The sequence below is a fragment of the Oreochromis niloticus genome, linkage group LG7, assembly GCF_001858045.2.
Source record: "Oreochromis niloticus isolate F11D_XX linkage group LG7, O_niloticus_UMD_NMBU, whole genome shotgun sequence".
Classification (NCBI taxonomy): domain Eukaryota; kingdom Metazoa; phylum Chordata; class Actinopteri; order Cichliformes; family Cichlidae; genus Oreochromis; species Oreochromis niloticus.
The window spans coordinates 15,600,725-15,617,666 of record NC_031972.2 but is presented as its reverse complement, the minus strand read 5'-3'; the positions used below and the strand labels follow the sequence as shown (position 1 = coordinate 15,617,666).

Genomic DNA, 16,942 nt, shown 5'->3' with positions numbered 1-16,942 from the left:
TTCTTTCCCCTATACTATTCAGTTCTGCAACATGGCAAATCCAGTTCATAGTTGTGGTTTTAGGCTCTTGTTTATGAGGTGGATATATATTTTTCCATCATCCCACCCTTCTGTATTTGTTGCACTTATTGTTAACTGTTAAAAATATTGAAAAGTTTCAAAGGTAAATATGGTAGGTTACAAGAAGAAAGGACACTCAACTGTCTAGAAACAGAAAGATGTGCACAATATTCATGGGAACCAGATTTCACAGCAATTGTAATTATTAATTTTATGGAGTAAAAAGTCTTTGAAATACTTGTTAAAATATGGTACATTTAATATGCAAACGTATCCAGCAAGAGAGAAAAAAAGACAGTTTGACCTTGCTGTGTAGTCTGTCTACAAAACTCCGTGAACTTTGTAAAGAACCACTCCTACTGTATGTCAAGACCTGAAGCATGAAAAATCCTTACAGACATGCAGGGAATATCAATGAACTAGTCAGGAGGAGAAAAACTCCTCACTGACACTAATGCATGACCACACAGATTATGGTTCTAAGGAGTGTCAAGGCTCATGTTTAAAGCATGGAACAATGAACCTCAAAGATCTTAAAAATCTTTCACTGCCTTTTTTAATTATTATTTTTCTTAAGTACAGACTGAAAAATACAGGTTTTGTTCAGTCAGTGATTATTTCAAAAAAAGAAAGGCATGGTGAACAGTTACCATGACTCCCTTGAGAATTCTGGTAGGAATTAACAGTGAGTACCAAAAGTCCTGTCAGTGACACTTAGTGTATTTTTGCAAGTGTGAATGTTGTACTTTGTATGCAGTCTGAGTCTCAGTACGTAGGGATCTGGTTCACTACAGTACACATAACAGGTATTTGATTGAGCTTCTTAGCACACAGAGAACTCAGTATACAACCCAGAAGTACTGCACTCAAGATAATATTTATACCCAAAATGATGATTTAAAGTAATTTGATTACATGTAAAAAAAAATTCGTGTAATTTTGTTACATAATTACAAAGTAAAACATTATATTAAAAGGATTATATTATATGTTTTTGATTGGTTGTTGCCATAATATGAATTTTAACAGTTGTCAAATAGGGCTATGAACCAACACAACACAACTGATGGTCCCAACCCCATTAAGAAGGCAAGAAATCCCACAAATGAACCCTGACAAGGCACACCTGTGAAGTGAAATCCAATTCAGGTGACTGCATCATGAAGCTCATTGAGAGAAGGCTAAGGGTTTGCAGTACTGAAAACAAGTAATAATATGATAAATATGATATATTATCACTTGAAGCTCACCAAAAGTACAGAAGTATTTAATCATGACAGCTATATACTACTGGTTGTCGGACACAAACAGCACTGTATCTGAGGGGCACTAAGAAGGGTAAAATGGCCATGTTTGTTTTGGTTTTTTTAACCGTACAAATCTTTGCATGTGTGTGTCATCATATGAAAGTATGTTCCTGAAGACACCAACTGCAGGAACAGTATTGTATTGTTAGTACAATATTGTATTATAATATTGTTGTCAGTATTGTATAAGTATTGCTTCATATCTTATTGTAGTATTTTTGTTTGTTTGCATCCACTAAGCAAGTCATGGGTTACAGTTAGAGCCTGGCTCATATAACATTTTTAAGACATCACTATTTGAGAATTAAAAAAAATCCAATATCCTGATATATCAGTCCATATTTGTTTTTCTTTCTGGCACATACATAAATAGCCCAAATATTTGTTATGTCTAGGGATTTCTTTACTTCTTTAATCTAGGCCCCACTCTGTTCTGATCAGCTGGTTGTATTTGTAACGATCCAAAGGTGAGTTGTCAACAGAGAAGTTGCAGAGTGCCCTCTGCTGGACATAAAGTGTAAAACACCAACATCCATAACATGGTTGAAGAGTGTTTCTCCCGTCTCTTCTTCACTTTTTAATATTTCATTATAAAGTCATTATAAATGCTAGATGATAATAGATAATATCGACTGAAAATATCAGTCTGATGATAAATCGTTGGGGCTCTAGTCACAGTTCACACCATAGCAAACTTAAATGTCATCCAGATGATTGTGGCAGCTTAATGAAAAAGACATATATACAATAAACACATTTAGTTGTGTAGTTAGTTATGTCATATGCCAAAGTGGCTTACGTGTCCACGTGACAATTAAAGGGATCAACCAGAGACGGCAAGGAACCGCAGATGCTAAATGCAAAAAAAAAAAAAAAAGTTGTTATTGAATTAATAACAATACTTGAACAACATGTCAGATTTATAATGTGGTTCCAGCGGGAAAAGTACTAAGAAAGCAGAGCAGCTAACCAAGTTTCCCAAAAGCTGAATGTTTCTATTTTCATAAGTGTATTTCTATGAATGTTTACTTAGTGACAGTCTATTGGTTCATTACAGCCTTTATGTGACTTTGCTTTTATACCACCAGTTATCCCCTTTTTATTTTTCACGTTTCACTTTTACATTTCGTTTTTACCAATAAAGGAGAGAAACCATGCCATAACTTCGACTGTCCAATAGATGGCGATGTCTGTGCAGGATCTGGTAAGGAGACAGATGACGAATACGCTGCTATATGCTGCCCTGCAGTCCCCTAAATCTCATAAACGCACGGCTAAGGCAGAATGAATTATGGCGTGCAACAAAAAGTGGCAAAAAATAGTTTTGTTGTTGAAGACCGAATATGGGCCTGCGGATCGGTGTCTTTAAAGAGAAACCAAGCAGTGCCAGCAAATTCATCTTCCTCCACTATGCTACCATAAGCTCCTGACAGTTTATTACATGCAACAGTGGTTATCATTTTAATTACAGACAGGCTTATTATAATCCTACTGGGCCCGCCTGTTTGCATGCTTGTTAAAGTATTGCTCATTATCCTCTACTCTGTTCCGCACGCAGGCAGCTGCTCTCCCACCTAACAAGGAAAGTGAATGGGCCTCGCATTTCATACAGAGAGCACAACACATTCAGACCAGTTTAAGGGACTGTTAATGCTCACATTATTTTACCTGTTCGTGAAAACAAGCAACACAAAAAGCTTGTGAGGAAAAACAAGTAGCCTAATGCACCGAGACAATGACCCAACATAGTGTGTACGCCCAGATTCTCTCACAGTAACACACTTAACTTTGTGTGTGTGTGTGTGTGTGTGTGTGTGTGTGTGTGTCCATGCAATATGGACATGGATACCTCCAAATTAGACAATATATCACCTTTTTCTGCATTTGTCAGCACTAAGACAAAGGATGTGCTGTAATCTAACATAAGGATTCCCACTTCAATGGTCTGCCAATCTTTATGACTGTGGTGCCATTCAAGGACACTCACCTTTGAATATACTGTAACGAGATAAAATTACTATTTATCAAGTGAAATCTCTGTTGCTAGACTCCAATCCAAAGTGCAGACTTTCATCTGTAATTCAAGCAGTTTCACAAAATTGTTTAGGAATTACAGCCATGTTTCTACATAGCATTCAATTTCCAGAGACTCAAAAGTAGTTGGACAATCTAAAATAATGTTTAATATTATAATAATGTCCCCAACCTCCCTCTGAATGCTGTTGAGGTGGGAGTTATGGAGATGGGGGCCTTTGCTATACTTTCCCAGCGTACAGCCAGGTTTCAACTTACAGGCAGCAAACTGAAAGGATACAAGGACACCTTCCCCTGCCCGCCACCTCTCACTGAGGGCAAATCCAGATTGGAGTCCAGCCTCTCTCTATGAGAATCCAAGCCATGCAATGAGGTGAGGCGACTAGCCGGTGTCTCTCAACCTCATCCACTAGCTCAGATTCAGAAGACATGTCCCAAAAGCCAAACCTTGATAGCTGGAGAAAGTACCACCAGGGCCTCCGCCTGACTCACTTTTGCAGTCAATTATTGCTTATAGCCTTGAAACCACTGACATACTTAAATGATGGTTTCCTCTCTTGATATGTTACACCTTCAGTTTCTGTTCCTTTGGGGGTCTCTCTGCCTTCGGTTTTATTTCAGTAAATGAAAAGCAAGCAAATGTTGGGCTGACTTGACCCCTGAATATCTCATTTCTTTGTGATGAGAAACAAGCATTGCTTTCTGATCTGCTTCGCAACATTTAGCTGAATCTGAGCAGATGTTATAGCCCGATACACTTCAGGTTTCATCTTGGTGGTTTTATCAGCATTCACATCATCAGTAAACTGTAGTTACACTGGCAGCCATACATGCATGACATTGCCTCCACTTTTTGACAAATGATGTGCTATGATTCAGATGTAAAAGTGGTTAATGCAATACTTTTGAACCATTTTAATTTAAGCTAGAAGTCAGCACTTAAATCACTTCAATGTTTGATTTAAAAATCCACTGGGCTCCTGTACAAAGGCCAAGTTACAAAAACTATATCACTGTTCAAATACTTACAAAACTAACCATCTGAAACTTGCTAACCCTAAAATCTTACCACTTAAAGACAAGTTTTGCCACAGTGAACAACTCAACACTTGTACCCAGTGTAAGAAGACTTTTAATTGCTTTGGTGTCAGCAAAACAATGTGTATCTTAACAACACTAAATATGTAAAATAACCACCAGACGAAAGACAGTATAATAATGGTGTTAAAACATGTTATGTGTCAAAGTACCAATTCCACAGTAAATAGTGTTTGTTAAAAGAACATTTATACTGGGGAGACAAACACAGTCATAAATTACTTAACATGTAGGAGAAGAAACCATGTTAGAGATAAATGGCTGGCTTATGGAACAAGACAACTCGACAAAGACAAATAACCCAATATCAGGTTACATTTTTTCAGTGGCATACAAAATAAAGGTTAGAAAAGGAAAAAAAAAAGAACAGAAAAAAAAAAAATCCATATGTGAACCTCACTCACTCGGAATATTGTGGAAACCAGTAACAAAAAATACATCAGACACTTCAACAAACATCATTAAAACTCTCACCAAACACTAAATGATAGCATCTCACGGTTTTCTTGAATTCGTACGCTAAAAGGACTGCTTGAACTGAACACTAGTGTGCACTCCCTCCTCCAAACTGTGTAAGCTCTACAGTATCTGCATGTTGAGGCACTTGGAAATAATATGATTGTACTATGTGTAGTATAATATGTACATCTGTTCTGCTTGCGTGCCTGTAAATCAAACTTGGACTAGCGGTTCTAAATCGAGTCATATTTACTGCTTTTCAAGCCACATAAGGACACTGAAAGTCAACAACATGCCTTATCCTTTTACTAACATTGTGACTCACAAAGTACAGCAAGTACACACATGTATGCCAGTGTTTTCTTTGATATCATAAAGTGGGAATGATAACGTGGTTACTCATTCCAGATCAGTACTTTGACTCAAAAGGGGCTTTAGACCCAGAGGAAGTGGGCAGGGCTTGAAATCTCTGGCATCTGATCTGAAGCAAAGATGTTGACCAAGATAAGCCTGGCAGGAATGCATGAAAGACAGCTAAGAAGAGTGCAAAAATGTGTTGGAATAAACTGTTCATTTTCCTTGTGCTTTTCCAAAAGCATACTGCTCTAAATCATTAGAATCAATGTGTCAAAAAAAAACAAAAAAAGGAAAAACCGTGGAAGCAAAAGGGACCTCTGGAGAATTTTGAGTCTTCCCTTAAAATGCAACCATGAAACACACACTACAAAATGTAATTTATCAAGCTGATTACAAGTTACCAATATCACTGCTACATTTTAATTATAGGAGGGAAAAAAGAGGAATAAAAATATTCACAGTCAAACAATTTTAGTGAGTTTTGGGCTCAGTCTTTCAAACAGAAACCTCACACACATATATTCACAAAATGACGTTCTTGATCACTGGTCCCACATGAATACGACACTCCACATTATTCCACATAGCTATTGATGGTCCCTCTGCTCCTTTAGCAGCATGGAGGCCTAACACTTAAGGAAGGCTGGCGATGTCCCGCTTTGGAGGTGGTCCGGCCGGCTTGCAGGGAGAGCCATTGGCTTTGTCTTCAAAAACCAAAACTCTGTGGAGAGAGATGAGTCATGGGCGGTTAACACAATATCTCCATTTAATGTTAATTTGAGCGTATTCCAGCAGGCAAGTTGCACCCTCTATATGTCCATCACAGGGCCAGCAGAGCAGTATTTACATCATTGTCACCATGCGTAATTGCAACTCAATGCAATTACACATGTAAATATGACCAAGACGGCTATCTGAAGTTCAAACCCAGCCTCAGAATGGGAAACAAAGGTGATTTAAGAGAGTGTGAACATGACAGGTTGTTGGTCCCAGATGGGCTGGTCTGAGTAGCTCACTTTTAAAGGCTGATCTACTGGGATTTTCCCACACAACTATCTGTAGGATTTACAAAGAATGGTCTGAAAGAAAATATCCAATAAATGTTGATGAAAATCTGTTGTTAATATAAGAGGAATATAGCCAGATTGCTTTAAGCTGATAGGAAGCCCACAGCAACACCAATAACCACTTTAACAAACAAAGAATAATACAGAAGAACATCCCTGAATGCACAACAAGGCAAACCTTGAACCATATGTGCTACAGCATTAGAAGACCACTCCTATCAGCTAAGAACTGGAAACTGAGGCAACAATTGACACAGACTCACCAAAACCAGACAGAAGTTTGGATAAATGCTGCCCGGTCTGTTGGTTTCTTCGACATTTGCCCATAAAAGCATAACTCCACCCTGTGTCAACAGTTTAGGCTGGTGGTGATGCAAAGGTGTGGGAAACATGTTCATCACAACCTTTGGACCCATTAGCACCACCTGAGCATCTTTTAAAACCTCACAGTATTGTTGCTGACCAACTCCATCCCTTTATAACCACACATCTTCTGAAGACAAGATAATCTTTCATGTCAAAGCTCAAATCATATCAAACTGGGTTTTTGAACATGACAGCAAGTTCAGTGTGACCACCAAAATCACCAGATCTCAATCCAATAGAGCATTGGGATGTGGTAAAATGAAAGAGTCACACCAAAGATGTGCAACTGGCAAATCTACCGCAACTACGTGATGCTATCATGTCAATATGGAGCTAAATCTGAGGAATTATTCTGCACCTTGCTGAATCTGTGAAATGAAGAATTAGGACAATTCTCAAGGCAAAACAGTACTAGCAAGACCCTAATATAGTGCCTTGGCATGTTTCCTTCAGCACCACGGAGAGAGGCATAAAGACTGTAAAATATTAATTTAGACGTAAATTAAAAAGACTGACAGTAGACACAGGATGTAGCAGTCAGGCAAGAAGCAGCTGAGCAATAAGTGAAAGGAATGGAATGAAAGGAAACCACAAAAGGACAGAGGGCAACAGTGGTTTAGACTGGACACAGCAGAGTGAGTGATCTGACAAGAGCTATTCAGAGCAAATGCCTGCCTTTAACTTCCTTTTTTGGAAAACTCTGCAAAGCTCCAGTAAGCTCATAAGGAGTAATGATCCCAGTGATGAAACAGGCACTCAGCAACTCAAACTCTGGCACATCCCTCTGACCACTACTCTCACTCATTTTTCTTCACACCTATGACTTGTCTGCTATTCTACCCGTCACCACTAATATTCATCAAAGTACAGATTGAACTAAGGGGTTTTTATGACCATTGTGGGCATCATGTTCTGTCACCATAAGGATGTGTGATTTTTACAGAGATGAGCACACATCTGTATTTTTGTTTTAGCGCACAGATGTGGAAAAGTAAGGAAAGCATAAAGCATATTTTAAAAGGGGTTGAGGTGGGAAATCTTAATAGCAGATGGTCAATAGTTTCAAAGGGAGCGACTCACGTGGACTTTGATGCCTGTGCAGCCAGACCAGCTGCAATAACACTGAACAGACTCTGTTTAATGTTATGGCATCTATGTGTGTTGTTTAATCAGTGTGACTTTATTATCTGATAAAGACACCATTACACTTATCTCTTCAAAGAGCAATGTCTCCTTTGCTGCTCTCCTGCAAGACCTTTAACAAATCACCACACGGCTCATTTGTCAATCAAAATCTTGGTCTAACAAATTATGACTGTTTTCTTTTGTACTTGTGCACTGCACTAACACTAACTGAGCCCAGTCGCGGAGCTTGGTCTCATTCATTGCCCTCTAATTACAACTAAAATCAATTATTGTCCTGCCAAATGCTTTGAATAACACCATTCTAAAGCCGTTCTGTGGCCTCTGCTTCTCCCTCTTATATCCTTTGAGACCAAAAACACATGAGAGGCCTTGTAGACCTTTGCTGTTATCAGCAGGTCCAGTAGGTTGCCATTTGAAGTTGGAAAAAAGAAAACCAAAGAAAACCAAACACACATACTACAAAGAACCAAACTAAAGGCAGTTAACCATACAGATGATAATTTCATTTTTCTGCAGAACAAGAAATATGCATGTATTACATATATTAGAAAATGTAGCCAAATACTGATAATGATCAACTTTATTTCTGGATGCAACAACAGTCTTACTAGAATATCAGCAAGCAGACAAGAGAAACAGGAAGGGATTTAAACCTTTATAAATAGCAGCTGTGGGATTATGGGATACACTTTTGAACAACATTTGAGTGCCAAGGAGGAAATGCTATGCATATTCTCTGCTTGCTGTTTTTCAGGATTATAAGATTTGTCTGCTAAAGGGTCCAGCCAGCTTAGCCTAGCAGAGCTGACACGCAGCAGCCATTACAGGCTCTGGCTCCTGTAGGTTGACCTAGTGCAAGGCTGCTTTAAAAGGCTTACACTGGCTACATTAACCCATTTAAAAACAGGTGCAAATATCACTTTATCCATTGGGAAACATGAAAAAGTTATAATTACATATTCTATAGACACCATCTCTATTGTAAAAGGTACATTTTACTGACACAGTATGATAAATTTTGGTGGCTTTGTCAGGCCTATGCAACCATAAGTGGTTAATCAGCCTATGCTCAGTACCCTAAGATTAGGATCCCCACTACAGAGGAGCTGACTATGGATAGTCTACAGAGATGGGTTTTGTTATCATGCTGATTAACAGCCAGTGCAGCATGTGGGCTGTGACATCATCCCTTGTCATCCCTGAACCCCCTGCTGTTTAAGGAAGCGACTGGCTGACACAGCACACAACACATATCCTCCCTATTAGACATGTGAACACAAGCAATTAACCAGCACACAGTCGTACATTAAACAAAATATCAATGTTAAAAAACAAAACAAAAAAAAACAAAAAAACCCCCAAACAAACACACATGCACACACACTAAAAGGGTTTACTTACAATTTGAGCACAGCTGAGCGCTTGCCGAGCATCATCTTGACAAAGTCCCTGTAGTTGATGGTGTTGCTACTGCCACCCGTCACCTCCACAATCATTTTTTTCAACTCCAAGTGGGTCTTGGGCACTCCTAGCTTCTCCATCATCCGCTTGAGACCCATCAGATCTGAGTTGACAAATAGATCCATGATTAGCAGGAAAAGGTAAATCGCTTACCTATTTATTTAAGTGCAAGTCTTTCTGTTCCACAATAATATGAAGGAAAAAACTATTATGGAAATCTAATATTAATTGTGCAGAGACCAGAAAACTGAATAGGGGCTAATATTCAGAGATATTACGCTGACTGGGCAAGTTTTATAGGACATACAGGAGCTTGTTTTAGGAGCCGCTAACAAATCCAAACACTACAGTTGGCCCCACACCTGTTCAAAAACTTCCACAACAATGGACAGTACAGTCTCACTTTACATGCTGCACACTACAAAGAAACATGAGCCTGTTCAAATCCTGCGCTCACTGGGGGCAGACAACACACACACAGTATTAATTACTGTTCCCTAATGTCAACATGGGTTTGAGCGACAGTTGTTATCTGGGTTGTTTTTTTATTACTCACCAATCTCTCCTTGGTCGTTCAGGTCAAACTCAGCATATTTATCTGCAAAACGAGCACAGGAGATTATTACCAACAGTGGTAGTTCATTCCCCATCCCCCCCACACATCCACACCTCACAGTACAACACACTAACAAGCACCAACCTCCAGAGAGCATATTACATGTCAGCAAAACAGTTAACACACTCTGCCCAGTGATCTCAACATCTTACACTGTGCTGACAGCTGACCTAGCAAAGACACAAACAGCTGATGATGACAGGTGGGTTTTTGTATGTGTGTTTTCCCACATCTCTGAGCAGGAAGCAGGCAATCTGGCAGCTGCAGGGAGCCGTGGCAGGCAGATTAAGAGTCAGAAGGTCAGGAAGTTAAAATAGTACTTTAAGTTTAAACAGAGTGAAAAGAAAGATGTTTGGACCCTAAATCACCAAGCATAGCAGCATGCAGACAGTTCATGGGCTGCAAACAAACACACTCTATACTCATTTCACTGTAACAAAACAAAAGATGTAATTACTGAACATTCAAGACACTAACACTTTGTCATTATTGAAAACACTTCCTTAATAACTCCTCATTAATTAGTGGTTTCAGCTAAAGAAAAAAAACAACTTGGTATTTATGCGAGACCACATGTTACAAATTTGTTTTTTAAAATGAGCATAGAGCAACATTTACCATCAATTCTTGGAGGCAAAATCTTATATGCAGTGAAAACTTTAGGGGGAATAATCTAGTATCATCAATTTAGCATCCTTCAAAATATCAATTAGGGACACAATCTCTGCAGCTATGATGGTGAATAAAGATCTGAAAAGTTGACAGTTTTGGCAACATTGTGACATCATGAGGTAGCTGACCTATGACCTCTGAATATAAAATTGAAATCTGAATTGAAATCTAATTGGTTTTTCTTGAGTCTAAGTGAACTATTGGGTCAATTCTGCGAGAAATCCCTCAGGAGATATCACAATTGTGAGAATGGGACAGATGGAGGGACAGCATGAAAACATAACGCCTCCAGCCGCAGCTCTTACAGGGGCATGAAAATCTCATCTAGGACTAAAACAAGTCATGACTTTCATCACTGATAATTCAGACACTTCTTTTCTTCTTTTTTTCCTATTGGAAAAAAAAACACTTTGCTGTGTCATACCAAAAGAAAACAATTCACACATTTTAAAACATGGAACTGAAAAAGATTGTTGCATGTTTTCAAGCTTTCATTTCTAAACTGGGATGGAATGAATTGGCCTAAAGATTACTTTTGGTATATCATTGAATCTAAGTGGTTTTAACTACAGACAGGCTTAAGAATAAACAGTAATTATTAGCAACTGGATTTGCATTCACTGATAAAAGCACAACATCAATGAAGTGACTGCTTCTTCGGAAGCGGACGTTTTTCCGCTTATGCCTGAATTTCTGTTCCCTTTTTGCTGGAAGAGCACTTTAGTCAGATTACACTTGCTATTTCTGTACCACAATGGGAGGTCTGTGTGTGTGTATTGGGAGGGACAGAGAGAGGGTACTGTTAACTGTGTGAACCCGTGGGGAGTGGGACGGGACAATGCTGACCCTGTTCGTAAACTCTGAGGAGTGGGCCTCCGCACACACATGCATGCACACACACACAGCAGTTTTTGAGTGGACCACTTGTCGTAGTGCAGCCTGTTGATCATCTGCAGCCACAGAAAATGGCTCAACTGCACAAAACTCAAGTCTTCAGTTGCTCCTCCTGACCTAAATTCTTTTAGAAAGTGATGCTAGAAAATAAATGGCATCAAAGTCTCAACAAAGCCTTAAATATACTTTACTTTCTACTTTTCTCTAACATTCATAAGGAGGTCTGAAGTGTAAGTTTGATTCAGTCAAAGTTGTTTGTTTGTCTACCACCCACTTAGTCAGCTCATCCAAAGGGATTTTCCATTTTTAAAAAAGGAGGGTGGCTTGCTGATAAAACAGCTGCAATGGACAGTGACCTCACTGACTTCCTCTGCCACTTTGGCCAACATATAAACACAAAGATTTCCCATCACTTTAAAAGACCCTAACCCCCAGGGCAGATGGCACCGTCAATTAGCTTCTGTTTAGTCAAAACAAAAAAAAACATGACCTCAGTTTTCTTTTTGATTTGTCTGAGAGTGTTGGAAAAACAAAACAACTACCACCTGTGGAACTCTAAGCAGAGGTACAATGCTCGTTTTTCTATATTTTCACAATTAGTTTAGAAAGGGGAACTGCTAATGGCTAATTCTAAGCAAATACAGGCTATATACTTTAGCTCAATCTGTAGTTGATTATCAGGCCCATCTTTTCATTTTAGTCCCAGATTAATCTGTGTTTACTTTGCCAAGTGGCCGCAATTACCAGGCAAGCAAACAGAATTTGTGGTTGCAAAAGTTTGTTTTATTTAAACTCTTTAAATGTAATCAAGTGAGTTAATGGGAGTGAAAAACTCAGACACAGGTTGATGCATTCTGTCCTCTTTGGGCTTCATTATGGGCAGCAGTGGTTCAGGGGGTAGAGAGGGTCTGACTGATGGATTGATTCCCTAGCTACTCCAGTCTTCAAGATACTAAACTCCAAGTTTCCCTGGACACTTCTCCACAGCAGTGTGTTCACAAATGTTAGACAGGGTTCTTAGGTATGAATGTGTGTACTGATGATTCACCACTGATACTGGTATGTATTGGACATGGCAGGAGTTGCATCGGTGAATCCCTAGGGCTGAAGTAGCTAGGGCTGTATTCTCCAGGTTGATTAGTGGACTGGTTTGTTGATACGGTCTTATTTGACCAAATACTCATTTGTTGGATAACCGCTGCTGTTAGAAGGATAAAAGACCTGTACCGATGAGTACAATGTATGTATGTACAATGCTTGAGAGTGTGAGCATAATAGAATCAACACTTTTTAATATATTTGGTCTAAAAATTGTCCCCATCCAAACTCTGGGTCTAAAACTTAATTTTTCATTAAAACAGAAAAAAAAATTTTTTCACAGTGGTAATTGCTCAGAGCATGAGGCTTATTAGTGTTATTCCTAATTAGTTAGAGTGCTGAAATCACCAGTTGAAACAGCTCTATTTTAAGAAATCATATTAATATAGGAAAGCACACATTGGTCAGCTCCAAAACTTATTTCTGTAAAGTAACTTTGTTAATGTGATTTAATATGTTTCACACACTATATTTCCATGTTTTTTTTATATTTAATTTATGCTAATAAGGCCAGTAACATGAGTACTCTGTGGCTGATTAAATTAATCTAGTGACTAATTGACAGGAATAACTACATTCAAACATGAAAGTAGTAACAAGTGTCCAAAAACCAAACAAATCAATGAAAACATCAGAGTCATCTGAATATCCAAAATTAATTAAAAAAAAACAACAACTTTCTTTTGGTTTTATGTAAATGTTGAAATAAAATATGACTACATTTTATCTTGTTTTTTTGTTCCATGTGCTGGGCTGCAGTGAGTCGATCTGACTGGTAGTTAAAAGCAGTGTGACCTTTAAGCCTCTGGGACAATGTGGAAAAGACAGGAGGGGGGAAGGAAAAAAAAAAATCCAGCAAACCTCCCAGGACCCGGGTGCTTGGTCCCATTTCTGTTTATATATTACTGCTCCATTTCCTCCAGCAAGCATGCAATGTAAGTAGGACACTGGAGCATTTTTTTTTTCTTCTTCATTTCAATACTTATGCTGCTTTTTGCAATAAACTGGTGTTTTGGTCTGGGGTGAAACCGATAAAAAACTCAAACAGACTGTAAAAAAAGAAAAAAAAAAAAAATCTACATGCCTTAAATGTAAATGCAATATCTGTGGAATGGGGAAGGATTCCTTTTCTAAATTGTGCAACCCTTACTCCCGTATTCAGCAAGTATCAATGTTTTTATTCCCGTTCCCAGGAGCCAGGAGTTTACCCAGGAAAGCTCTGAATATTGCAACAACAAGCAGAGTCACGCCCCGGCACATTCCTACCAGGCCACTGAGGACTTGGCCTTACAAATGTTTTAGAAATCACTGCAATCTGTCTTTCCCACAGAGAAAAACAAAATGCTGAAGAGTAAAGTGAAGTGTGTGTGTGTGTAGCCTGCCAAACAAACAAATATTTAGGCTAAGACAAAAGCCAGGAAAAGCCCCAGCCACACCACCGCAGATAGCCATCAGCTGAAGGAAGGGCTGGATTTGCTTACTTTTGAAACCTTCCAACTTTTCAGCCAGGTCTTCTTCATCACTGTATTTCTGGTCTTCCAGGTACTCCTGAGAAAAAGGAAGGGGGTAAAACAAAAGTAAAGCTGGTCATCAAATACAGGTTTCACAAGTTTGGATGAAACTGAGACTACTTTTATATCTTCCTTGTCAGATTCCAACGCATTCCCCACACACAAACAGAAAACTTTCAGCACACCAAATCTGACTGCGTCCTGTCCAAATTTTGAACTGGAGAGCAATGACTCCCTTTACTGTTGTTACTTACCACTGCGTTCATTAAGTGGAACACCTCGCAAGGGTATAAAGCTGCCCGAAGGGAGCTAATGTAATGAAATTATAATGATGCAACATGGCGTGTGGGAGTCATCCACAATCCTTGCAGAACAGAGCGAGAGCCAGAATGACAGAGCGTGCCGTTGTTCTTCGCGCTGACCTCTGTGTGTCTATCGAGCTTGCAATTAAGTGTAAAGAGGATAAACACCACGACTGGACCTTTATCAGGGATCCCTGACTCAGCTGTGCTGAATCACACTGCAATCTCCCACACAGAAGTGTCCTGCTAGTCATCTTCGTTATGTGAACAAAGGGAATGCCAGTTTTATGAGTCATGAAAATCTACAAGGAACAGTTAAACCGAAATACAGATATGTGGATTACACTTTACATTTATGAGCAAATTATACTCATTTTATATTGTTTTCAGTCATGAAAAACGAGAAGAATTGTGACAAAATTTACTTGTCACTTTACATGTCTTGCACATGTTATTAGTTCCTCACTTTTCGATCCTTTAAAAAAAGAAATAGAATACAGAACACTGCTGAGATTTGAGATCAGGAACTACAAGATGCACTCATGATAATACAGCGGAATGAAATGGATGTCACTGTACAAAAGAAAATCCTGGATTTAATCACAGAATAACTGATATTTTTAGACAGAGCCGCTTAGGAACCAGGGGTCATCTCTCTAATGAACAAATAAATACAAGCACAGTAGTGGAAACTGGGACTACTGTGCACATTAATGTCACAGGCTCCCTCTTCCCAAGTGACCTGCTTTTTAAAAAAAAATAAAAATAAAAAAAATGTATATACATGTGTGTACATTTTGCCAAAGTAGAAGAGGAAAACAGAGATTATACAGACATCTCGTCAATCTGTGCGGACTACTACGGCTGACGAAGCGTGGTAAACAAAGAGCTCATTGTAACACCTGTTTCCCGTCGGCACACGGAGCAGAGCGGCAATAAGATCGCCACGAAACGTGTTTTAAACGTTTCCCCCATTGATATAATCAGGTCAGAGGGAGACGTTCACGGTCCTTTAGCACAGAGCTGTGTGACAGCATGCAACCATTCAACAAGTGCCCCGCAGACCCTGCAGTTGGTGGCGGGGGGGGGAATCAATAAAAATGCATCATCAACAGCATGGTCACGGCCAGCTTCAAAACACGAGACAGTGGCGTTTTGATTTCTTATTCACCGCACTCCTGAGACAGTTAACCGGGAATGCACCGAATCCTCAAAAACGAGGCCGAGGCCAAGGCCAAGTCAAGTGTGCGCGAGCTCATTAAAATTCAAATTACCGTGAAGTGCCGTTAGAGAAGCTCGTGGCAAATAAAGAGAACACGCGTACCTGGTTTATTTCTTCCAATTTTTGCCTTTGCTGGTCCTTTAACAGCCCGAAGGCTTTTCCACCTGCAAAACAAAAGAAAGTGAGGTTATTTTTTATTAAATAGCTGGTTAATACTAACACAGGCTTAGCCTGGACGGTAGCCGGTCGGCCTGAGATGCTCTATTGTAAAGACTGACGTTAAGCTGTAGCTAGCCACAGACATAAGCAGATGCCCGCTAAAGGGGGGCACGGCAGTCCGTAACCATTTTATTTATTACCTTGGAGATTTTTACTTGAAGGCATCCCGGAATTTATCTGTTATGTAAAAATCCAGAAAATGAAAAAAAAATTCCGAGCCAGAAGGCTGCCGCAACTGTCCGCCTGGGAGATACTCCTACTTAGAGAATGGGCTCAATAGGCCACTCACTGCACCGGTGTCAAAACAGACACTATCATCAACGGAACATCCGATCAGTCCTTTCAAAACAAAACGTTGAAATCCCAGAAAGTTGATTCTGCTCTTCTGGAAGTAGTGTTTTCAGTGGGAGAAACGTCACGCACTGAACTGGAGAGTGACTTCTTCAGTCTCAGCTGACTTTATAAACAGCACATTTGCATAATGACTGAAACTAGCACCACTGACTAACAATGAGCCTTGAGGTCAGTTTCATGATCAAATTGCCATGACTGCAATCGCAGCATTGTAAGATGGTAAAAGAGGTACCCTTAGGCCCCCTCAGCGATTCAGAGATGGTCTTTCCCCTTTCACCTAAATGGCCTCCTTGAATCCCTGCACAAACCAGCATTCCTCCCTGTCCAGGATGTGTGCATCTTCATCACTGAAAGGGTAGCCACTGGCCTGTAGGTGTGACTGCAGAGTCCTGGCCCGAGGAATTAGCTCTTGTGTGTTGTTTCAGAGTTCTAGCGTATGTTGATGTTCGGATTTTGATTACTTAATCGGTTGTTAAAATAATGAAACAGATATCAATCAATGACTTCCAGTTTTCCAAAGCCCAGTGTGAGGTCGTGAAATACCTTACTTTGTATTATTTTGCCAAACGCAAAAGCTTCCCACTGAGATATTATAGGCACAATCTGCATCATTGTTACGAGTCTATTTAAAACACCACGCACATTACATGGGACAGCCACATTTCTTCTGCTTTATTAACAATCTGCTCTTATTTTGAA

At 39.4% G+C, this 16,942-nt stretch overlaps 1 protein-coding gene across 1 annotated transcript; it reads right to left on the bottom strand.

The window, feature by feature from the left end:
- Positions 1–4,515: 4,515 nt before the first annotated feature.
- Positions 4,516–16,206, bottom strand: aif1l (allograft inflammatory factor 1-like). Its single transcript, XM_003449596.5, has 6 exons — positions 16,030–16,206; positions 15,773–15,834; positions 14,117–14,183; positions 9,912–9,953; positions 9,296–9,458; positions 4,516–6,036 (listed from the first exon to the last, which is right to left on the bottom strand). The coding sequence occupies exons 1-6, from the start codon at positions 16,052–16,054 to the stop codon at positions 5,949–5,951; spliced, it is 447 nt and encodes a 148-aa protein (XP_003449644.1). The 5' UTR covers positions 16,055–16,206; the 3' UTR covers positions 4,516–5,948.
- Positions 16,207–16,942: the final 736 nt, after the last annotated feature.